Source organism: Hemitrygon akajei, chromosome 7 (assembly GCF_048418815.1).
Source record: "Hemitrygon akajei chromosome 7, sHemAka1.3, whole genome shotgun sequence".
NCBI lineage: Eukaryota > Metazoa > Chordata > Chondrichthyes > Myliobatiformes > Dasyatidae > Hemitrygon > Hemitrygon akajei.
The window spans coordinates 116,411,228-116,436,965 of NC_133130.1; the positions used below are offsets into that span (position 1 = coordinate 116,411,228).

Sequence of the window (25,738 nt, forward strand, 5' to 3'; positions counted from 1 at the left end):
GTGTAACTTGAGCAGGTAATCATGTGAAGCACAGAATGTTAGTTTAAATGCCATCAATATTTGACTTTCAAAATAGGTACCTATTATTTATTGTTTTTCTTTTTATTTACATGAATTTCCTCATTCTAGTAATAATTTCATCCTCTTATTTCTGATACTGTTCTAGAGAATCTTTGTTATATCCTTTTTGTTAAACTTAGTTCAAGTTTATTGTCATTTGACTGTACATACATACAACTAAACGAAGAAGCATTTCTCCAGACCACAGTGCAGCCAAAAATTGTATATTGCGTACAGTGCACAAAACTAAATATTACCATAAATAAGTAAATAAAATACAATTCAAAGTGTGTGTAGTGCATAGCACAGGTGAACAGTACAGAAAACAGCTTGCTGTCCTTGTGATGAGACCTCAGTGGTGGTGGGTTATTCATTAGTCGCATGGCCTGAGCGAAGAAGCTGTTACTTAGTCTGACAGTCCTGGATCTGATGCTCCTGTGCCATCTTCCTGATGGTAGTTGGGCAAATTTATTGTTAGATGGGTGGTAGGGATCCTCAAAGATGCTTTGGACCCTTCTACAAAGGTCCTGATAAATGCCAAAATACAGGTAAGGGAGACCCAGGTGATCCTGTAGGAGATTTTTCACTCTCCTTTGTAGGGTCTTGTGGTCCAATACCCTGTAGCTTCCGTACCACACAGTGATGCAACCAGGCAGGACACTCTCGACAATGCTCCTGTAGAAAGTTGTTAGAATGGGGGTGGGAATCCTCAAAATTCAGGCGCTGCTGTGCCTTCTTGACTAATTAGGAGGCGTTGTGGTCCAGGTTAGATCATCCATTATGTGTACATAAAGGAACTTTGTGCTCTTCACTTTATCTTTGGCAGAGCCATTGATATGCAATGGAGGCAGATCAAACTGTGTCTTCCTGAAGTCCACAATCATCTCTTTTGTCTTGTCCACATTGAGTTTCAGGTTGTTGTTCTCATATCACTTCACCATTCTCTCTACCTCCTCTGTATGCTGACTCATTACTGTTGTATCATCAGTGAACTTGTGATGCGGTTTGAGCTGGATCTGGAATGGGAGCTGTGAGCCAGTGGGGTGAACAGCAGCAGGCTGAGCACACAGTGTTCGGTGTGATGGAGCTTGAGATGTTGCTGCCAACTCAGACTGACTGGGGTCTTTCCATCAAGAAGTCCAAGATCCAGTTACACAGAGGGTTGTTGAGTTCCAACGAGGACAGTTTACCTACCAGCCTCTGAGGGATGATTGTATTAAATGCTGATCTGAAGTTGATAGGCAGCATCCAGGCGTCTGTTAGCTGCCATAGTCCTGGACTGCAGACAGTAAGTTGTTTTGATTGTTAAGACAAATATTGCTTTAGCAAAAACATTGTCTCCTTGATTTGCTTGTACATACTAAATACATTGATCGTGACTCAAAATTTAGCTAGATTGCCTTACAATGTCAAAGTTGGATTTCTCTATTGAATAAGATGTACAATTTTTCAGCTTTTCATTCTTCAGCAATTCCTTCTTTAAAGATTTTGGAGTGTATTTAATGTCTCATTTTGATCTTCCTGACTATCATATTCTTAGATGCATGTCATCTGGATCTGTGCTGCTTCACTTCCAGTTGCAAAACTTCAATTGCAGATGTCATTCTGTTTTGAAATGGCTTCGTTTTGATTCCAGACTAAGTTGGTTTTTAGCCAGGGATTCTGCACAATCTAAAACACAGATTCTGCTAATGCTAGAAATTCCAGAGTAACACACACAATGCTGGAGGAACTCAGCAGGTCAGGTAACGTCTATGGAAAAGACTAATTAGTTGACATTTTGGGCTGAGACCCTGCATCATGAAGTTCCTCTGGCTTTTTGTTTCTCTGCTCAATCCAATGTGGTTTGGCAGACTTGGCTTTGATTGCAACATTGGTTTGTAACAACATAATACATAAATGCTTCATTGAATCAGTGTTAACCTACAGCATCCTGGCATGGTTCAGACTAATGGGCACTATCAACCTCAGCCGACTCAACAGAATTGTTGTAAAATAAGAATAAGTAGTAAAATCGTTGGCCAGGAACAAGAGTCACTCAGCAGCATCCACATGAGACGGACAATAAAGAATGCTCAGCAAATAGTAGAGGACATTATACACACACACTTCACACATACTACACTCTCAAGCCATTTGGATACCACTACAGGTCCCTGCCCATCAACACCAGAACAGACTTAACCAGTTTTGTGCCTTCCTCCATTCGCTGCCTCAACACCCAATTTTGAATATATAGTATGCATAGCACCTTAGACAGTAAAAACAGTCAGGTTTATTATCTGTATTTGTATTTTAAATTACATTCATTTTTAGTATTATTTATTGTGAGTATTTTATATTGTGTTTTAACTATAATGTAGTGTGGTGTTGTGCATCTTAAGATCTGTGATGTTGTCTTTATCACCGCACAAACAAAGTTCCTCTTGGAAAATAAAGTGAATTGAATTGAATAGCACCGAGACAAACTGAGGAATGTGGATCTATAGAACGTGATTCCATTTTCTACTTTTCACCAAATTAGTTGACTGCAGGTAAAGTGCTTGATCTCTCTGCAGTTGGATTGAAGAAGGGAACCTATGCAGGTCCTTCCCAGGTTACAGCAGTGTTCTGGTCTTCTGAGCTGTTTGTGACCAGGACAGTTTGCAAGTCAGAAATGCAGCCATGAGCATTGTTCCCACAAGGCTTTAGGTCTCCCACACGCTCACTTGTATGTATAACCGGTACCTTAATTGGCCATTTGTAAACAGTGGAGGGCCTGTTTTGGTTTCTAGATTGCTACCCAGTGTTTGGACCAAGGTGGCCAGCATGAACCTGTATATTGCTTTAATATTTTTCAGATCCTGACTTGTGTTCTGCATGGAATTGGTGTCTTCTGAAATGTCCAAATAGGAATGTGAATTAGAGACACGAGAGTGCAGATGCTGGAATCTGGAACAGTAAACAATTTGCTGGATGAGCTTGTGGTTTGGCAGTATCTGTGGAGAGAAATGGTTTTCTCAATCTGAAACGTTGACTGTTCATTTCTCTTCACATGTGCCAACTGACCATCTGAGTTCCTACAGGATCTTGTGTGTTTCTAGGAATGTAAACTGTTCTTTAATTTCCAAGTCCTGCTTCTAAGTAATCATAATGTAGATTAAGTTGTGCTAGTTGGTTACAGAACCGAATGATTGAAGGGAAGAACCTGTCAGCATTGGTCCAAGAGCCAGTTCATGAAAAGCTGAGTATGAAATTTGAGTTGAAAGGATCTTTTAACAATGTACAATGTAACTTTTAGTGAACTTTATTTATTTTTAACCTCTCCCTTTTCTGTGCTATTGTGTTAAGCTCTGAGAGAGCATGGGTGAGGGAGAAAACTTACTACAAAGTAAAATACCACAGATGCTGCAAATCTGAAATTTAAAAAAAAACAACTGGAGCTACTAGGGTCAGAGATAAACAGAAATGATTAACACTGGCGGGTCAGGCAGACAGAAGAACCTGCTTTCTCTCCATGGTTTCTACGTTAGCTGTTAAACATTTCCAGTAAAATGTTGGTTTTATTTGGACAAAGAGCCTATGGGTGAAGAAATCCATTCTACCCATCAAGCGTAGAAGTGAGAGCCAATGTTGCTGGCTCTCTGCAATGGTCACTCCCTTCTCCGTGGCACTGAGGCTATGAAGACTGCCCCGATGCCTGTTAATACGATGAACTACTGAGCAAGGCTACTCCGGGCTGTTGTTCTCTTTAATTGTTTGCAAGATTTGTTTTTTTCCCCTTTCTCTTGCGCATTGGGTGTTGGTCTTATTTTTTTCTTTAATTGGGTTCTTTCAAGTTTCTTGCTTTGTGGCTACCTGTATACAAACAAAAATGTATACATTCTTAATTTGAATGAGTAAAGCATAGTTCAATGTAATTTTTACCCCTTCAGCAGATCCATCATCCTATGTTTGTTTCCCCCCCACCTCTTTATATGTATTTCTGTTTCTGTTCCACCCCCCCCCCCCCAAATTTGTTTGTCTCTCGTGCTCCTTTTTTTCCTTCACTGCCGGGGGTGGTGTAGATGCAGATACGTTAGGAGTTTTTCAGAGACATTTAGATAGGCATGTGAATGTGAGGAAAGTGGAAGCATATGAATATTGTGTAGGCAGAAGAAATTAGTTTGATTACTAATGTAGTTGGTTTGCCACAAGATTGTGGACTGAAGGAGCTGTGCCTGTGCCGTACTGTTCTATGTAAAAATCTGAGATGTTTTAAGCTATTGGCCACTGCCTACAGAAGTAGCAGAAATTGGCACAAAAATATTCCAGTTGCATCATTGCAGTGTGTTGATATATCAAATACTTATGCCCTCGGGCTCTGAGTTTATTTATTCACCTACAGCATATCCTGTACATACCAAAAAAATTCTTTATACTTGGCCTCATTCTCTCTCTATTCTCTGTGCTCCCCCTGTGTCAATTGTCAATTGGATTAAGTTCTGTTGGCCATGAAATAAAGATAGTTTTGCGTGCTGCATCTGAAAAACTCTGGTCAAGGACATTTTTTAGCAAATTACTTGGTGATCAATTGTCTCGCTACTAATAGCTTATCGCACACAGTGTACTGTCTAGCAAATGGGCAAATTTGATAATTGAACATTACTACCCATTTGCAGCATGATGCTCATCCCCAGATATTGAACAAAACCCGTCATTATACGTTCTATTACTGGAGAATGAGATAATATGTGGAAGAATTCTCAGGCTGCCGGAGTTGGGTTTTGTAAGTGTAATCGGAAATTGGTAACATTATTTTGCTTGTTTAAAAAGTTTATTTTTGTGCTGTTTGCTGGTCTGGTGACATTTACAAATAGCACATGACACCATAATACATAGGAACAGAATTAGACCATTCAGCCCATTGATGGAATGGCAGAGAGGCTCAAAGTTAAGTTCAAAGTAAATTTATTATCAAAGTACACGTATGTCACCATATACAACCCTGATTCGTTTTCTTGCAGGCATTCTGAATAAGTCTAACAACCATAATAGAATCAATGAAAGACTGCAACAACTGAGTGTACAACCAGTGTGCAAAAGACAATAAACCGTGCAAATACAAAAAGAAATAAGAAATAATATTCTTAATAAATAAATTAGCAATAAATATTGGGAACATGAATTAAAGTCCTTGAAAATGAGTCCTTTTGAGGTTGTGGGAACATTTTGGTGATGGGGCAAGTGAAGAAGAGCGAAGTTATCCCCTTTCATTCAAGAATATGATGGTTGAGGGGTAATACTGTTCCTGACCCTGGTGGCACGAGTCCTGAGGCTCCTGTACCACCTCCCTGATGGCAGCAGCAAGAAGAGAGTATGATCTGAGTGGTGGGGGTCCCTGATGAGGGGTGCTGCTTTCTTATGACATCGCACTGTTTAGATGTGCTCAGTGTTGTAGAGGACTTTACCCATGATGGACTGCGCCACATCCATGACATTTTGTAGGCTTTTCTCTTCAAAGGCATTGGTATTTTCATACCAGGCTGTGATGCAACCGGTCAATATACTCTCCACCACACATCTATAGAAGTTTCTCAAAGTTTTAGAAATGCTGAATCTTTGCAAGCTCCTAAGAAGTAGAGGTGCCGTCATGCTTTCTTCGAAATTGCTGTTGCCTGCTGTGCCCAGGACAGGTCTCCCAAAATGATAACACCGAGGAATTTAAAGTTGCTGACCCTCTCCATCTTTGATCCTCCAATAAGGTTTGGCTCCTGGACCTCCAATTTCCTCCTCATGAAGTCAATAATCAACTCCTTGGTCTTGCTGACATTGAGTGAGAGGTTCTTGTTGTGGTACCACTCAATCTGCCTCCTATAGGCTGATTTATCATCACCTTTGATTCAGCCTATGACAGTCAGCAAACTTGTATATGGCATTGGAGCTGTACTTGGCCTCACAGTCATAAATGTAAAATGGGTTGACAGAGGAGGAAGAGTGGCACTGCTGGTAAAAAAATGAAATCAAGGTAGAAAGAGATGGCAGAAGATCAGAAGATGTATAATCCTTCAACCAAACATAAATAATGGAAAAACCTGCAAGGGTAAGAAGTCACTGATAAGAGTTATTTACAGGCCTCCAAGCAATAGCTAGGATGTGGCTACAAATTGCAGTGGGAAATAGAAAAAGCAATGTTACATTAGTCATGGGGATTTTCAATATGGAGATAGACTGCAGAAATCAACTTAATGCTGGATTCCAAGAGAGAATTTGTGGAGTGCCTCTGAGATGGCTTTTTGGAGCAGTGTATGGTTGTGCACACAAGGGGATCAGCAATTCTAGTTGGGATGCTCTGTAATGAACCAATTATTGATTAGGGAGCCTAAGGTAAAGGAATCCTGAGGAAATGGTGATCATAATGTGATCATGTGCTGAGTAGTTATGTGGATTTTTCCAGCACATTTTCAATCTGAGTCTCGGTCTGGAAAGGACCCAACTGTGTGGTCCCAGTACCTAAGAAGGGCCAGCTGGAATCCTTGAATGACTATCGACGAGTGGCCCTGTCCTTGCACATCATGAAGCCCTGAGAGAGGCTGGTCCTGGCTTGCCTCCAACCCCTGGTCAGATCAGCCCTGGATCCCCTGCAGTTTGCCTACCAGGAGTGCAATGGGGTCAATGATGCTGTCATCTGCCTGCTGAACAGAGCCTACTCCCATTTGGATAAGCAGGACAGCACTGTGAGATCATGTTTTTCGATCTCTCAAGTACCTTCAATTCTATACAGCCATCATTGCTGGGGGTAAAGCTCCAACCAATGCAGATTGGCACTTCCATTGTATCCTGCATAATGGACTGCCTGACTGACAGACCACAGTATGTGTGGCTTCAGAGCTGTGTGTCGGACATGGCTATAAGCAGCACTGGGACCCCCACATAGGGCTGTATTGACTCCCTTTCTGTTTACCCCTGTATACCTTTAGATACAACGCCGAGTCATGTCATCTGCAGAAATTCTCTGATGACTCAGCAGTGGTTGGGTGTATAGAAGGAGGATGGGAGGATGAATACAGGGTCCTGGTGGAGGACTTTGTCAAATGGTGCAAGCTGAATCATCCACAGCTCAATATCAGTAAGACAAAAAAGATGGTGATGAACTTTAGGAAGACTAAGCCGATACTGCTCCCCATTACTATTGATGGTGAGGATGTGGATGTGGTGAGACAAGTACCTGGGGCTGCACCTGGATGACAGACTTGAGTGGAGCACCAACCTAGACACTGTGTACAAGAAGGGCCGGAATCACCTCTACTTCCTGAGGAGACTGAGGTTGTTTGGAGTATGCAAACCTGTCCTTCACGTGTTCTACCAGTCTGTTGTCACCAGTGCAATCTGCTATGCAGTGGTGTACTGGGGCAATGGCATCAACAAGTTTGGTGCCAACAGGCTCAATAAACTGATTAGAAATGGTGGCTCTGTAGGAGTCAAACTGGACACACTGGAGGCTGTGGTAGAACAAAGGATCCCACAGAAAATCCAGACAGTGTTTCTCACCCTCTACATGCCACCTTGGCTGAACAGAGGAGCACTTTCAGTAATAGACTAAGACAACTGTGCTGCTCCAAAGAGCGCTGTATGAGGTCATTAGGCTCTATAATGAGTCAACTTTAGCCGGGGAAGTGATGACCCCCTCCTGTTCGACTGTTTGTGGTAACTTATTTTTATTCTTTCTTACTTCTCTTCTAATATTTATCTCTGTGCACTTGTAATGCTACTGTGATGCTAGTTTCCTTTGGGATCAATAAAGTATCTACCTAGAATTCACCCTGCAATATCAGAAAGAGAAGCTAAAGTCAGATGTATTGGTAGTACAGTGGAGTAAAGGGAATTACAGAGACATGAGAGAGGAACTGACAACAAACTGATTGAAAGGGCATACCAGCAGTGGTTGGATATTCTGGGAGCAGTTCGGAAGGCATAGTATAGATATATCCCAAAGAAGAGGAAGTATTCTCAAGGAAGGATGACGCAACCATGGATGATAAGGGAAGACAAGGCCAACATAAAAGCAAAACAGAGGGCATACAATAGAGCAAAAATTAGTGGGAAGTTGGAAGATTGGGAAATTTTAAAAAACCAACAGAAGGCAACTTAAAAAAAAATGTTATAAAAACCATGAAGATGAAGGTAAGTTGGCCAGTAATATCAAAAGTGATACCAAAGTATTTTCAGATATATAAAGAGTAAAAGAGAGGTGAGAATAGACATTTGGACTGTTGGAAAATGATGCCGGAGAGATAGTAACAGGGGACAAGGAAATGACGGATGAACTGATTAAGTATTTTACATCAGTCTTCACTGAGGTAGTATGCCGCAAGTTCGAGAGTGTTAGGTGGCAGAAGTGAGTGCAGTTGTTATTTCTACAGAGATGGTGTTTGGGAAACTGAAAGGTCTGAAGGTGGATAAGTCAGCTGGACATGATGGACTAAATCCTAGGGTTCTAAAAGAGGTAGCTGAAGAAATTGTAGAGGCATTAGCAATGATCTTTCAAGAATCATTAGATTCTGGCATGGTTCTGGAGGACTGGAAGTTTGGAAATGTCACTCCACTCTTCAAGAAGGGAGAGAGAGACAGAAGAAAGGAAATTACAGGCCAGTGAGCCTGACCTCAATGGTTGGGAAAATTTTGGAGTTGGTTTTTAAGGATGAGGTTTCAGGGTACTTGGAGGCGCATGACAAAATAGGCCAGAGTCAGCGTTGTTTCCTTAAGGGGAAATATTACCTGACAAATCTATTGGAATTTTATTTTTTTATTTTTAAAATTTTTTTAAATTAGTTTTTTCTATACATTTTACAAATTAAAAAACCCCAAATCACAATAAGGAACATTAATACAGTGCAAAATTAAGCATACAATGACAATATGCTACAAAGGAAGAGAATTTAACAAAAAAGCACCTAAATTAAAGACAAGTAAACTTGGTATCCTCCCCAAGCCCCACAACACAAAAAAAAACTCCAGACCAACCACAACACAATATAGAGAATATAAATCAGGACAATCAAACTCCCAGACTGTGAATACACTTAGCAACAGAGGATAGTAATGCCTACTACCAGAAAAAAAAGGGAGTTGAAAGCAAGGGACTGAAAAGAAAAAAAAACCCTAGTCAAGAGGAAGGTTATGAAAGTACTCGATAAAAGGTCCCCAGACCTTATGGAACTTTAGATCCGAATTAAGAACTGAATAATGAATTTTGTCGAGGTCCAAGCAGGCCATAATGTCGTTAAGCCATTGAGCATGGGTGGGCGGGGCAACATCTCTCCATCTAAGGAGGATCAAGCGTCTAGCCAGGAGAGAGGCAAAGGATAATATTCGGCACTTGGTCGAACTCAGACGTAAATCTGTCTCGCTCCAGAAACCGAACTAGGCAATTAAGGGGTTTGGTTCTAGGTGCTGATTCAGAATATACGATAACGTAGTGAAGACATCTTTCCAAAATTTCTCCAAGCTAGGACAGAACCAGTACATATGAATGAGAGAGGCCACGCCCCTCTTGCATTTATCACAGAGCGGACTAATGTTAGGGTAGAATCGAGATAGTTTAGATTTAGACATATGGGCTCTATGAACAATCTTAAACTGTAAAAGGCAATGGCGAGCACAAAGGGAGGTTGAGTTAACCGATTTGAGAATCGAGTCCCAGCTCTCATCAGATAAGGAGGTATTTAAATCCTGCTCCCAGGCCATTTTAATTTTATCCACAGGGGCCCGTCGTAAGGCTGCTAATTTATCTCGAATAATTGATATTAAACCTTTACCTAGTGGATTAATGGAAAGAAATAAGTCCATAGCATTTTTCGCAGGCATTTCAGGAAAGTTAGGAATTAAAGGAGCAATAAAGTGTCTATTTTGGAGATATCTAAAAAAAATGAGCATTGGGCAGATTGAACTTAACAGAGAGCTGCTGAAAGGAAGCGAAGCGATTATCAATGAAAAGATCTTCAAAATGTCTAATGCCCTTCCTATACCAAACATGGAATGCTGAATCGTACATAGTAGGTAAAAAAAAGGTGATTATGTACGATAGGGCTGGAAACGGAAAAGCCATGGAAACCATAGCATTTCCTAAACTGAGCCCATATACGCAAAGTGTGTCTAACAAGAGGATTAGCTATTAATCTGGACAGACTACTAGGGAGTGCAGAGCCAAGAAGTGCAGAGACAGATAATTCTTTAGTGGAGCTCAACTCCATTGTCACCCAATTAGGGCACTCAGGTTGGCCGTGGAAGAAAGACCAAAAGGTAGCACAACGTATATTAGCTGCCCAATAATATAAACGAAAGTTAGGTAAAGCCATGCCACCCTCTTTTTTAGATTTTTGGAGATGGATTTTATTAATTCTAGAGTGCTTATTCTTCCACAGATATGACAAAATAATAGAGTCTAAGGAATCAAAAAAAGATTTAGGAATAAAAATTGGGATAGATTGAAATAAGTATAAGAATTTGGGGAGAACATACATTTTAACAACATTAATACGACCTACCAAAGACATAGATAGAGGTGACCATTGTACCAGACTCTGTTTTATAGTATATGAAAGATTGGCAAAGTTTTCATGAAAGAGATCTTTAAACTTCCTTGTGACTGTAATTCCAAGATAAGTAAATTGATTATGGACTACTTTAAAAGGGAGATCACGAAATGTTAGTTCTTGTGCTTCTTTATTAATTGGGAAAAGTTCACTCTTATGTAAATTAAGTTTATGGCCAGAGATCTGGCTAAACTAGTCAAGAAGTGAAAACATTAGAGGTAAGGATGTAGATGGATTTGAGAGAAAGAGTAATAATTCATCAGCATAAAGAGGAACTTTATGCTCAACACCCCCTCTCCAAATCCCGGTCAATTTAGGACAATTTCGAAATGCTATCGCCAAAGGTTCTATAGCCAAATCGAAGAGAAAGGGACTTAAGGGGCATCCCTGACGGGTGCCACGTTTGAGATTAAATACCTGGGATTTCTGAAAATTAGTTAAAACAGAAGCAGTAGGACACAGGTACAGCAATTTGATCCAAGAGATGAAACTTTGACCAAGGTCAAATTTTTCTAAGACTGCAAAAAGGTAGTTCTACTCTATACGATCAAATGCTTTCTCCGCATCGAGGGAAATAACACATTCAGGAATCCCAGTTGGAGGTGAGTATAAGATATTAAATAAACGCCGAATGTTAAAAAAAGGGAGACGGTTTTTAATAAAACCTGATTGGTCATCAGAGATAATGGAGGGAATAACGGTTTCTAATCTGTGAGCCAAAACTTTAGCTAAGATCTTTACATCAACATTGAGCAAAGAAATCGGCCTATACAAGGAACACTCTGTTGAGTCTTTGCCCTTTTTTAATAGAAGAATAATAGATGCCTCATTGAAAGAGGGTGGCAATTTGCCGTAATTAAACGAGTCAGATAATACTGAAAGTAACTGAGGAGAAAGAAGTGAAGAGAATGATTTATAAAATTCTACAGGGAACCTATCGGGTCCAGGAGATTTTCCTGAGGATAGTGCAGAGATTGCAAAAGATATTTCTTCTGATGATATAGGCGCATTAAGTTTGGCTTTAAAATCAGATGAAAGTGAGGGAATATTCAGATTCTTTAAAAATTGATCAACAGAGATATTGTCATTCAAAGATTCAGAGGAATAAAGCCGAGAATAAAAATTTTTAAATGCGTCATTAATTTCTAAATGATCCGATGTAAAGTCTCCGCTCTCCTTCCGGATCTTTGTAATATGTTGTTTGGCTTTGGAACGCCTCAGCTGATTGGCTAGAAATTTACCAGACTTATCCCCATGAATGTAAAAGCGACTCTTGCTTTCGAGAAGTTGGCGTTCGACAGGTTGAGTAGACAGAAGATTAAATTTAGTTTGGAGTTCAACATGCTTCTTGTATAGTTCAGGGTTCTTAGTTTGAGCATATAGTTGATCCAATTCTTTTATCTGGTTAATGAGGTCTAATCGATCTGCACAGGATCTTCTGTTGAGATTTGCTGTGTAAGAGATTATTTGACCCCTCAGATATGCTTTCATGGCATCCCAGACAATCTGGGATGACATTTCAGGTGATGTATTAGTGTTAAAATAAAAGGTTATCTTGTAGCGGGGTGCTACGCGCAGCGCTGAAATTACGACACGGAGTCGATTAACTGCAGCCACAGAATCAGTTTATTTCAAAAACACAGTCTTGCTTTAAAGCCTGTCTCCCCCACCTGATACTTCGAGAGGCACGTAACTGAAACCCCTTGAGGCTATCTCCCTTTGTCTCTGGCTCTGGCTAATTGTCAGCCGGTTCGAGTGAGCTAGTAATTGGGTCGCCACAATCTGATCCTTAATAAATTTTAGAAAATCATCATCCGATAATAAAGTTGAATCAAACCACCAGTGTTTATTCCTCTGAGAGAGACCAGGAAAGTTCAGAGAGAGAGTAATTGGGGCATGGTCAGAAATCAGTATACTCTGATAGTCACAAGAGTAGGCAAATGGAATAAGTTGGTTGTCGAGTAAGAAATAGTCAATTCTAGTGAAGGTATGGTGAACATGTGAAAAAAAAGAATAATCTCTCTCAGTAGGATGAAGGAAACGCCATATATCAGAGATACCAAAATTAGAGAGAAACGATTGGATAGCTAAGGCAGATTTAGTAGGTGATCTGGTAACAGAGGACGATCGATCCAGATTAGGATCTAACCAACAGTTGAAGTCACCACCCAGTATAAGAGAGTATGAGTTTAAGTCTGGTAGTGAGGAAAAAAAACGTTCAAAAAAGTTAACATCATCAAAGTTGGGGGCACACAGGTTTGCTAGTGCAACTTTAGTGTTATATAGTTTACCAGAAACAATAATAAAACGGCCATTTGTATCAGATATTTTATTATGGAGTTCAAAAGGAATATTTGAGTTAATAAGAATGTAGACTCCCCTAGCTTTAGCGGCATAGGATGAATGAAAATGCTGACCCGCCCACTTTGACAGAAGCCAGGAGTTATCAAAACAACGAATATGAGTTTCTTGGAGGAAAGCAATGTCAGCTTTGAGTTGTTTAATATGTGAGAATACCTTCCTCCTTTTAACAGGGTGATTCAATCCCTTTACATTCCAGCTCACGAATTTAAGTGCACTAGCCATTATCAATTACTAATGCATAAAAGGCAGCAGGCATATAAAAAGTCAAGCAATACAATAGCAGTCTGGGAGCAGAAATGTAAACATAGATTCGTAAAATCAAAACATAAACATGTCCTGAGCAATAAAGAAAAACAATAAATACAGTGAGTGATGTTGGAACTGGAAAATCCACCTCACCCACACAACCCAAAACTAGGCGGCTACCAAAAAAAGCAGCTAGCTCTACCAAAAAAATTAACCCAAATATAACTTCCAGATCTGTGTCATTAACAGCAGTTCCGTATAAATACTATAGCAAATAGTAACTAGTTTATGCACTAGAAAACATAACTACAAATTGGAACATCTTCTGCAGAAATATAAAACTTAATACAGAGAAAATCGGAAGAAAACCAAAACTAACCTACCCACGAAAAATTATGGAAGAATAAAGTAAGAGAAAGGGGAAAAAAAAGGGAGGAAGGGGAAAATTATAAATTCAAGAAGAGTACTTATCAACCATTTACAGAGAGGAGAAAAAAAATCAAAGATTAAAAAAAGGTGAAAAGAAAAAAAAAGTAAATAAATAAAAATAAAAATAAATCAGCAATTAAACTGTGAACCAACAAACAGGGAGGCCTTCAATAAAGACTTCAAACCTCCAAAACAAGTTAGAGTCAGTTGTAGAACTCTATAGATAAAGTTATACAAGAATAAAATAGATTACACAAGTACTATTTAAACGTCCATAGGGAAACATTAAGCACAGAATGTCTATTTAAAAAAGACACACCAAATCCAGGGAGAGATTGTCAACAGCCCTTAGAGTTTCAATGAATAATGTCTGAGTGATTCAAGTAAAGTCTGAGTCCAGAAAAAGTAATTTTACTACGAGAAGTACTTATCCACCATTTTAGGAGGTCCGATCGGGTTCCGAAGATGACTGGATAGCCGGAAGACTTGCCACAAATGCCTCAGCCTCCTTCACTGACTTAAGCCACTTATATTTTCCAGTATTAAGCGTGATTCGTAAATCGGCAGGAGTGCGAAGAGACGTTTAAAACCACAATCATAAAGCACTTTCATTACGCCTTTAAACTCAGCGCGCATCTTTAAGGTCTGGGGTGCAAAATCTTCCACAAAGCGAATTATTGTATTTTGGAAAGTAAAAGTACCTCTGCGACGTGCCTCCATAATCAGACGGTGTTTTACCTGGTATTGATGAAAGCACAAAATTACCGGTCGCGGGCAGGAGCCCAGAATTCCGGGGGAAACGTAGACCCTGTGTGCCCTTTCGAGCTCAGGTGGGTTCGGAAGCAAATCTTACCTGAATATCTCACAGAGAAACTCGGCGAAAAAATTCACGGTTGATCCCTGTTCGGTGGCCTCTGGCAACCCAAGAATTCGGAGGTTACAACGTCTGCTGCGATTTTCGAGATCCACTATTTTGGAAAGGAGTTTGTTACATTTTTCCTCTAGGCTGGAACAGAGAGTCTCCAAGTATCGAACACGACTTTCTAAATCTTCAGAAGTCGAATCGATGCGAGATAAGTGTTCAGCATGTTCGTCCACTCTATCGTTGATCCGATCCAGTTTGGCTTCCAGCTGTTTGAAAGCGGTTCTAAATTCCTTTAAAATATCGTCTCGGAGTTGTTCCAGCGCAGCGAGGGTCTCAGCCGACAGAACCGGAACTTCCTTTCTCCCGGATTTAGAACTCTTGCTAGACATTGTAAGGTAGATGTGTTCACAGGCAAGTAAAAGAAACCAAAAAAGTTCCTAACTAAGGTTTAAAAAATGGAGACATTTAGTGCAAAGATAGCGACAATATCGGAACAAAAGTTCGGAGCAGCTAAGCAATCGCCATCTTACCGGAAGTACCCTATTGGAAATTTTTAAAGAAATCACAAGCAGGTCTTTTGTACTTGGTCTACAACTGTTTTAATAAATCCGTGGCAACCATGGTGTATTCATTCAGGTTCATAGAACACGTTAAATGATATTGGCCATTGACCCATTGATTTACATAGAACAGTACAGCATGATGTTGTGCCGACCCTTTAACCTACTTCAAGATTAATCGCACCCTTCCCTCCTGCATAGCCCTCTGTTTCCCTTTCACCCATGTGCCTACCTCGATCTCTTGAATATCCCTAATGTATCTGCCTCTCCCAATACCCCGGCGCCCACCACTTTGAGTAAATTACCTGCCTCTGGCATTTCTCCTTATACTTTCCTCCCAACACTTTAAAATTATGCCCCCTGCAGATTTGATGGTTACCAATGCATGTTTACATATGTCTATGAGTTTCCAGATTTCCAAGAAAAACTTGCTCTGAGCTTAGGTAACTTAGGTTGAACCAGTCAGAAACAGTGGATTGTGGGTTTCCATAGTGGCACTGTTGCACCCTGGATTGATAACTTGTACTTCTGTGTTCAGAAATTTTAGGAATGTTTTCAATGTTTCCAAATACCCAATATGGGCAAATAACTAATGCCAGTCACTTCCCCACAAACACGAGAAAATGTGTATATGCTTGACATCCAAAGCATCACACACACAATGCTTTAGGAACTCAGCAAGCCAGGCAGCATTTCTGTGAAAGAGTAAACAGTTGATGTTGTGGGCCAAGACCCTTCATCAGTCCTGTAGTCTCGGCCCAAAATGTTGACCGTTTAGTCTTTCCCATAGATGCTTCCTGGTCAGCTGGGTTCCTCCAGCATTTTGTGTGTGTTGCTCAGCATTGCTTCCTTGGTTTTGTATTCTAAATGAATGCTAACATTGCATTTGCTTCCCTTACCACCCATTCAGCCTGCAAGTTAACCTTTAGGGAATCCTGCACAAGGATTCTCAAGTCCATTTGCATCTCTGATTTTGAACTTGCTCCCCATTTACAAAATAGTCCACCCCTTTACTCCTTCTGCCAAAGTGCATGACAGTGCACTCCCCTACATTATATTTGATCTGCCACTTCTTTGCCCATTCCCCCAATCTGTCTATGCCCTTCTGCAGCCTCCCTGCCCTTTCACCTATCTTTATATTGTCTGCAAACTTGGCAACAAAGCCATCAATTTTATCATCCAAATTATTGACATACAACGTGAAAAGAAGCAGTGCAGACATTAACCCCTGTGGCACGTCACTTGTCACCAGCAGCCAACCAGAAAAGGGCCCCTTTATTCCCACTTCTTGCCTTCTGCCAGTCAGCCGATCTTTTATCCATCCTAGTACCTTTCTTGTAATACCATGGGCTCTTATGTTGTTAAGTACCCTCCTGTGCAGTGCTGTCTCAAAGGCCTTCTGAAAATCCAAATAAGCAAAATCCACTGACTCTCTTTTGTGTATCCTGTCTGTATTTTCCTCAATGAATTCCAACAGATTTGTCAGGCAAAATTTCCCCTTGAGAAAACCATGCTGACTTTCGCCTATTTTATCATGTGCCTTCAGGTATCCTTAAACTTCATCTTTAATGATAGACTGCACTGCCTTCCTGGCCACTGATGTCCAGCTAACTGGCCTGTGATTTCCTTTCTTCTGTCTCCCTCCCTCCCTTCTTAAAGACTGGAGTGACATTTTCAGTTTTCCTGTCCTCAGGAACCATTCCAGTATCTAATGATCCTTGAAAGTTCATTACTAATGCTTTCACAATCTCTTCAGTCACCTCCTTTGGAACCCTGGAGTGTAGTCCATCTGGTCCAAGTTACTTATCTACCTTCAGACCCTTCAGCTTCCCAAGTACCTTCTCCCAAGTAATAGCAACGAGACTCACTCCTGTCTCCTAACATTCTCAAATTTCTGGCATACAGCTGGTGTTTTCCATAGTGAAGACTGGTGCAAAATACTTAAGGTTGTCTGCTATTTCTTTGTCCTCATTTTTTATTTACCTCTTCAGCATCATTTTCTGGTGGTCTGGTATCCACTCTTGCCTCTCTTTTATTTACTTTATGTATCTGAAAATACCTTTGGTACCCTCTGATATTATTGGTTAGGCTGCATTCATAATTCATCTTTTCTCTCCTAGTGCTTTTTTAGTTGCCTTCTGTGAGTCCCCTTAACTTCTGACTAATTTTTGCTATATTGTATGCCCTCTGTTGCTTTTTTACTGTCTTTGACTTCCCTAGTCACCCACGGTTGTATAGCCTGGATGGTGAGGATTCTTTATTTTTAAATATAAGGACAGCCAGAGTGATCTGCCCAAATGTCTTTGAAGTGTAATTGTATCTGCCTCAAACACTTGCAGTTTATTCCATATGTGAAAAACTTTTCCTTTAGGTCTCTTAAGTCTATCCTGTCCCAGTTTAAATCTATGCCCTCCAGTGTTTGAATGAGTTTCCCTTAGAAAATGACTGTGTGCATTCACCTTATTTATGATTCTCATGATTTTGTACTTGAAGGTGATGCCGTTGATCCTATCCTCAGTGAAATCTAAATGTGCATCTTCATCTTAAGTGCAAGAGGCCTTGGAGTTCAGGAGTGCAAACCCATTTTCAATTTTTCATTCCATAGCCAATGTTGCATTGGGACCTGTATTAACTCTTGCATCATTGTTGGATGATCCCAGCAGAGGCTGAATGCTTTGCTTTGCTGCTAACAGGATAAGTTTGGTGCTGCATTTGAAAGAGTACTGAATTTTCTTTCAAAGTCAAATGAAATTCAATGCAAAGTACATATGTGTTACTGTACAGTACCTTGAGATTAATTTTCTTGCTGGCATTTAGAGATGAACAAAAGACAAATTGTGCAAATAATAAAAAAAATACTGTGAACATGAGTTGTAGAGCCTTGACAGTGAGTCCATAGGTTGTTGACTAAGTTCAGTGTTGGGGTGAGTGAAGTTATCCCTCCCAGTTCAGGAGCCTGATGGTTGTAGGGTATTAACTGTTCCTGAACCTGGTGGTGTGGATCTGAGAGTCCTGTACCTTCTGCTTGATGGCAGAAGTGAGAAGAGAGTATGGCCTGGATGGTAGCGATTCTTTATTTTTAAATATAAGGATTGTTATAGACCTCTTGTGTGCCTCTAATCTCGTAAGGTCCCAGAAATTTATCAAGACTAGAAATTGTACAAAAAACATGCAAATTAGGAATAGGAAAATCAAAAAAGCATGAAGACTAAAGATGTGGTTAAGGTGAAGAGATGAGGTAGGGAGTTTCAATGAGCTGAATGGAATATGAGTCAGTAATAAGGACACAGTGTATTCTGCTGTGAGAAAGATGGAGATAAAGATTAGTTGTGTTTGTCACATGTACATTAAAAAATCAAAACATGCAGTGAAATGCTTTGTTTATGTCAACAAGCAACATAGTCCAAGGATGTACTGGAGCAACCCACAAGTGTCCCTGTGCTTCCAGTGCCCAGATAGCATATCCACAACTTACTAACCCTGTCTAACTCCTTGTAGACAGCAGCAGGAATTGAACCTTGATTGCTAGTACTGTAAAGCATTACACTAACTGCAACACTATCATGCCACCCCAAAGAGCGTAGGAAGTGCATGCGAGAACATAATGAGATGCAGATCATAGAATGAAGTGTGGTCACATAATAGGAAAGTGATCACCTGCATTTATAGAATACATTTTAGATCCTTTTATGTTGGGGATTCCTTAAAATACCATTACCAAAGATTGAGAGTCTATCCTTTGGACCTCAAAGAGTTTTATTTCAGTCTCACATCTGTTTTAGTAAATAATGCATAATTTTTCTTCATTTTAGAGATTGATTTGAAGACCAAATGTATTGTGGATGTGGAAGGCAATCAGACCATCCTAACTCCAGCTAATGCAAACCTCAGCAAAGGAGATGCCAGGTAAGGTCTAATCCATGTTTTGGATAAGTGCTAGTTTGCTTGCTGATGATATGTTTTCCAGTGTACTGCGGGTTTAAAGAGACTTCTGAGTCACCCAGTTGTTAGATGAGAGCAAAATTTTGAAATACTACTTTAAACTGTTGCATGCAGCATCTTAATTCTCAAAATGAACTCTTTGGGATCAGAGCACTTTTCCTTCCAACTGCATGTTAGTATACACTGATTGCTATCTGCCTGTAGACTAATTCTGTTTCTAAACTGAATTAATCGAGCTGTATAAGTGTTCTTGTAATTTCTTCCTATTTTCAGAAGTTGAGAATTTTTAGAAAGCCAAAGGTTTTTGAAGGTCAATGCATTAGATCTGCATCTCTTGCTGTTCCAAGAAAAACAACCCAGTTTGTTTAATAATATAATTGAAAATAATATATAGCTTAAAGTGATATTTGAAAGCTGTATTCTTTATAACATAATTGTGAATTATGCATCATAAATCTATGAACTCTGATATTACCATTGCTGTATTTGTTAAGTTCTTTTCAAAACTGCTTAGTAAGTGGAGCACCCAGACCTGCACACAATACAACTTGGACAGCGTTAAGGCAGGAGCTCACAGTGGCTGTGATACTCACAGCACAGAAGTGCCAGGTGGTCACTTAATCTTGACTTGAGTCCCCATTCGTTAATGTCTTGGGAGTCAGCAAATCAATTGGACCAGCTGAGATCTGAGCAGGTTGGCAACTGACTGTCCTGTGGCCAGTGACTTGCTTCCCAACACCCAAGGCACAAATTAGGAACAGTTTCCTCCAATTTACTGGATCAGTGTAGTGCTATCAGTTCTCAACTGTATTCAGAGCAAAGCTGTCCATTGATTGGCATCCATCAAGCATTCCAAGCATTGATTTGCTCCACCACTAGTGTATTTGGCTGTGGTCTGCAAATGATCTGTAGTACTTGCCCATTACTCCCTCCTCCCTAACCTGTGAGTACGATCATCAAGAAGAACAAAGGCAACATGGGAGACGTGTAGGTTCTCCTCCAAGTTGCACATAATTACAACTTAGCCCTTCATCAGTGGGTCTAAATCCCAGCGTCTCCATGCAAAGACACCGAGAAAACTTTAGTCAGAGGAACTACAGCAGTTCATGGAAATGGCTGACTACCACCTTCACAAAGCCATTTAGGGATAGCTGGTGATGCCCAGATCCCAAAATGAATAAAATAGCAGAAGAGATTATGCAGATGTTGGATATCCAGAGCAACACACAAGAAATCCTGGAGGAACTCAGCAGGTCTGTGGAAAGCGACCCTTCATCAGGATTCAATAAAATAAAAATTAATCCCTGCTATCTGTTACTGTGTACTTTTGAGCAAGGGATTCACTTGTGTGATGATGGACACAAAGGTTGTGTCCATCATTAAGGACCCCCATCACCCAGGTCATGCCTTGTTCTCATTGCTGCCATCAGGAAGGAGGTACAGAACCCTGAAGGCACGCATTCATTGATTCAGGAACAGCTGCTTGCCCTCTGCCACCCAATTTCTAAATGGACATTGAACCCATGACCGTTATATATTTTTTCTGTTGCATTGCACTGCTACTGCAAAGACGACAAATTTCACAACATATGCCAGGGATATTAAATCTGATTCTGATGTGAACATCACTCTGGAAAAAAATCTTTAAATATCAGTGCTTTTCTGTTCATAATCCAAAGATTAGCTTTGTCAATATCTGATACATTGAAGCAGAGTCTCATATTTGGTATTAAAAAGTGCATAAGTTATAAACCAAAGAGAATGCGAAATAAATAATTGTGTCAAATTATAACTAATGTGTGAGAAATTTGAAAATGGTAGAATTGTACACTTTACTAAATCTATTGGTTTGTTCTTTTATTTATTGTTTTTTGGATCTTTTTTTAGATCCCTGATTTAGAAAACAATTCAAGGTATCTCTCACTATTCTTGCCTATAATGTTACATCAACATGTTTATGCCCTACAGTTACATATGTTTGGTTGCTTAGTTGCTCCCTGCTTCTAGTTTATTACCCAGTTACCTTGTTGGCTCGTATGTTTTGTCATCCACTCTTTTTCCTATCTTGAAGCTCAATGTGCCTTTTGTGGCTCGGGGAGGAGTTGTGTCCAGCTGGAGACTGATCATTGCTGCTTGTAGATCCACATGAGAGTGCAATTGTTTTAGTTCTGCCTCCCTAAGGAAAAACACTTTCATGTAACTGAGTTCAGAAAGTAGCTGTGTGAAACCTATTAAGACCAGTCCATTTTCTTGTAATTTATCACAGAGGTCAGAGAAATTTCTGAGTGGTAGTCCCACCGGGCTAGTTTCCCAGGATCACAATAGCAGTGAAAAATTAGAGCAGAAAGAAACTATAAATGTTGGTAAATTAGTACAAGACTTAATTAAAGCACAACACGGTATTATTGCATTTTTTTTTCAATTTGGATTTCATGCCTCCAATTTATAATGATTGCTCATTGCCTTGAGTACAGCCGTGTTCCTCTGTAAAACTAATGACCACACGTGGTTTTCTTAATTTTATTGTTATCACTGAATGTGCAATAATGGTTGAGGTCCAGCACAATAATTGTTTTGTACAGGATATTCAGTGTTGGCTTTCAGAGGAGTCTCCTGATCTGAGGGAGTTGGAAGGAATGCATGTTAGGCTTATTATTGAGATGTTTTATTTTAATTTTTAAATGTCCTAGCTTGGCAAGATTACTGAGAAATTCAAGCAATATATTGTAAAATAGAATTCAAATAATTAAAAATGCTCTTATTAAGACCATAATACAGGGGAACAGAATTGGAACATTCAGGCCATTGAATCTGTTTGGCCATTCCATCATGGCTGGTTTATACTGTAAAGCCCATACTGTGAAAGGGATGGATGGTTTGGAGTTTGTAAAATGTGTGCAGGATAGTTTTTTGCAGCAATACATAGAGGTACCAACTAGAGAAGGGGCAGTGTTGGATCTTCTGTTAGGGAATGAAGTAGGTCAGGTGACGGAGGTATGTGTTGGGGAGTACTTCGGGTCCAGTGATCATAGTGCCATTAGTTTCAATATAATTATGGAGAAGGATGGGACTGGACCCAGGGTTGAGATTTTTGATTGGAGAAAGGCTAACTTTGAGGAGATGTGAAAGGATTTAGGAGTGGATTGGGACAATTTGTTTTATGGGAAGGATGTAATAGAGAAATGGAGGCCATTTAAAGGTGAAATTTTGAGGGTGCAGAATCTTTATGTTCCTGTTAGGTTGAAAGGAAAGGTTAAAAGTTTGAGAGAGCCATGATTTTCAAGGGATATTGGAAACTTGGTTAGGGAAAAGAGAGATATCTACAATAAATATAGGCAGCATGGAGTAAATGAGGTGCTCAAGGAATATAAAGAATGTAAGAAGAATCTTAAGAAATAAATTAGATAAGCTAAAAGAAGATACGAGGTTGCTTTGGCAAGTAAGGTAAAAATAAATCCGAAGGGTTTCTACAGTTATATTAATAGCAAAAGGCTAGTGAGGGATAAAATTGGTCCCTTAGAGAATCAGAGTGGACAGCTATGTGTGGAGCCGAAAGAGATGGAGGAGATTTTGAACAATTTCTTTTCTTTGGTATTCACTAAGGAGAAGGATATTGAATTGTGTAAGGTAAGGGAAATAAGTAGGGAAGTTATGGAGACTATGATGATTAAAGAGGAGGAAGTACTGGCGCTTAAGGAATAAAAGTGGATAAATCTCCAGGTCCTGACAGGATATCCCCTAGGATCTTGAGGGAAGATAGTGTAGAAATAGCAGGGGCTCTGGCAGAAATATTTCAAATGTCATTAGAAATGGGATGGTGCCAGAGGATTGGTGTATTGCTCATGTGGTTCCATTGTTTAAAAAGGGTTCTAAGAGTAAACCTAGCAATTATCGGCCTGTCAGTTTGGCGTCGGTGGTGGGTAAATTAATGGAAACTATTCTTAGAAATGGTATATTGTTACGAACCCCGTAACTGGGTCACTTACCAGCAAAGATGGAGACGTCCGTTGAAGTCTGATGATACTATTTTTAACAGTATTTATTAGTAAAAATACACAAAAATAATATCAATGCAAATATACAGATAATATACGTCGTCAATACTAAATCTAAAACTGTGGGTATAATAATAATCAATAAGAAATAAGCTCTATCATTTTCTAGGGGATAATGTATTGTCCGATGGAAATATAAAGTTCAGTCAGTTCATGCAGGCTGCAGCCTTTGGGGACCGCTGGGTTGCAGTGGTTGGAGAGAGAGAGAGATTTGGAGAAAAAACTTGCCGGCTTTCCTTTTATGATTTCGATCCGTCGGAGTCTCGTTGGTGTGGCCGTTCACTTGTGGCCTCTCCTTTAGCTAAATCGTTCTTCCGTGATAAGCCCGCCACCCTGGCAAGGGAGGACACACACGAGCCCCCACCGGCTGTCGCTATTAAACGCTGTCACGGGATCTCTGGCGTTTCTCCTGGTGCGTCTAAAGGGGTTGTTCCCCAGACCCCTCTTTTATCCTTACTCACAGGGTCTCAGATGTCAATCAGGTTGGGATGATGCAATCCCTCAACCAGCCCACTCTGGTTGTCCCCTGAGGGGTTTCAATGAATAGTTCAGTACTCAATACACAATTCCGTCTCCAAGAGACAATGGCCGTTATCAGTGGTTCCGTTTCGCTGAGGTCAGGACACATTCCAAACCTTGTGTATTCTGGACGTCTCTCTCTCATTTCCTGGGTCTCAGACCCGAATTAATAGCGATCTTGCGATTCTCAAAAAGGAGGGGGTGACTTTGTACCCTTCGGCCCCTCAGAGTTGCGTCACATTCGTAACACCCCCTTCCTTCTAAGATTTTTACCACAGGTAAAAATTAATTAATACAGAGTCTTACAGGATTTCAGAATCTAACACAATACAAAAGAGTTTTTTTTCACTACAGAGTAATACAGTTATACATTCCAAACGTAGCCCATTTGCTGAATTTTCACCCAATTCTTTATTTTTAAGCAAGTCGTTAGTTTTATCTTCAGGACCCTTCATTCTATTAGTTTTCAATTTAAGATCTGTAAGTGATCCCTCTTTGTCCAAACAGCATTTCAAACTCTGCTTCTTCACAGCACACTCTTGAATAACAATCGCGTGTGGGGCACCTTTACATTCCAAATCAACCTGTAATTGATTCGCAGGCACCGTGTTAACAGGCCATTGTCCCTTCAGCCTGGCTACTGCTTCTGACACCAATCCAGACTTTAAATTTTCTTCATTCAATTTCGGAACTACACTTTTCCCTTTTCCTTCAATAATAATATTCACCTCACCACCTTTTATCTCCTCACTAACTTTTAACACACCTTCGAACACAAACAACTGGGAATTCTCACTTCCCACTAGTACCAAGGCTAACCCTTTTTTCACTGAACCAAGTCCATCTGACCCACAAGGACTGCATTCCTTTTCAACTGAATCAAATACCTCAAGACTTTTTCTGAGTTCCATTACTAGGTTCAGTACCACGTGCATCCACATCTTGAACACACTCAAACGGGACATCTGCCTCTTCCAGGCTTTCAATACCCGTACCCTTTTCAAATTCTAAGTTCCCCTGATCCTCCCAGTTATTCTGTGGGCAACTCCCTTCCGGAGTAAACTCCACCCTGCGGGCTGAGACAACCTCATCTGCCAACCCAGCAGACTTCTTCAAGGTAATGGCATCCTTTTCATCTAGGACTGCCCTCATTTCATTATCGGGAACACATTTAATATTTTCAACTTCTTGAAACTGTTCTGTCAAACCAGACAGATCATCCATGTCCAACCCTGGACCTTCTAACAGCCTTATCCGTTTCTCATTTTTACTCTGTGCCTCTATAAATTTCCTCCTGGCTAAGGGCAGGTCTACCTCCTTTCCCTTACTCTCTTTCACCTCCCTATTCTCTGTTTTACCATCCCCTAACCTCTCTTGGTACAGGGTCGGTAAAAACGTCTCAGCCAAATCGATACTGATCTCTTTCTCAGCTGCCTTTCTCGACATGCTGCGAGTGGTCGCGCATGCGGGAGAGATCTTGGAATCTAGGGGTGGGTCCTCAACACTTACAGGCTGGCTCGTCAGCTCCATGGCCGACCAAACGTCACCACCAGCTAAATCGTTACCCAGAAGGAGGTCTACGTCAGTTCTCGGGAATTCTGATCGCACCCCTATTTCAACTGGTCCAGATACCAGCTCTCAATTTATAATGATCCTATGCAAAGGCACAGCTTCTGTCCCTTTTCCTATGCCTCTCAAAGCTACCTCTCCAGTCTTGAGACCAAAATCTAGTACCGTACTGCGAATCAATGACAGCTCAGCTCCAGTGTCTCTCCAGATCCGCACTGGAACTGGTGTGTCTCCCTCTTTCACAGACACGGTTCCTTCTGAAATAAATTTCTCAAGCCCCTCGCGTATTCTGTCTACCTGGGGCTTTCTCGTCGATTTACTGATCACCACAATACATCCTGTAGGGACTGCTGCTCTCCCTTTTCCTACCTCCTTCCTCGGAGCAAGGCACTGAGATGCCATATGACCCACCTTTCCACAATTAAAACAGGTCAAGCCAGGACCTCTGCTGCCGTCTTGCCTTTCCTCCTCCTTAATTTTACCGCTAGCTCCTGGCTGAATCTCTGCCTCAGCCGGCGGGCTTTCTCTACCGTTCCCACGGTCTTTCTGGTAACTTTTATTCGAGGAAAACTTTGT

At 40.5% G+C, this 25,738-nt stretch overlaps 1 protein-coding gene across 2 annotated transcripts in view; it reads left to right on the forward strand.

Annotated features, from left to right (window-relative positions):
- Positions 1–25,738, forward strand: part of LOC140730856 (kinesin-like protein KIF13B) — a 274,790-nt gene that overhangs the window by 38,954 nt on the left and 210,098 nt on the right. Inside the window, exons 1-2 of one of the 2 annotated variants that reach the window (XM_073051816.1) lie at positions 1,217–1,348; positions 18,890–18,983. Coding sequence is in view for 1 of the 2 variants with exons in the window: in XM_073051815.1 (XP_072907916.1) it covers positions 18,890–18,983 (94 nt within the window). In the remaining variant the exon portion in view is untranslated. Of the gene's footprint in view, positions 1–1,216; positions 1,349–18,889; positions 18,984–25,738 lie in introns of those variants that run through there. The other variant, XM_073051815.1, reaches the window with a different exon arrangement.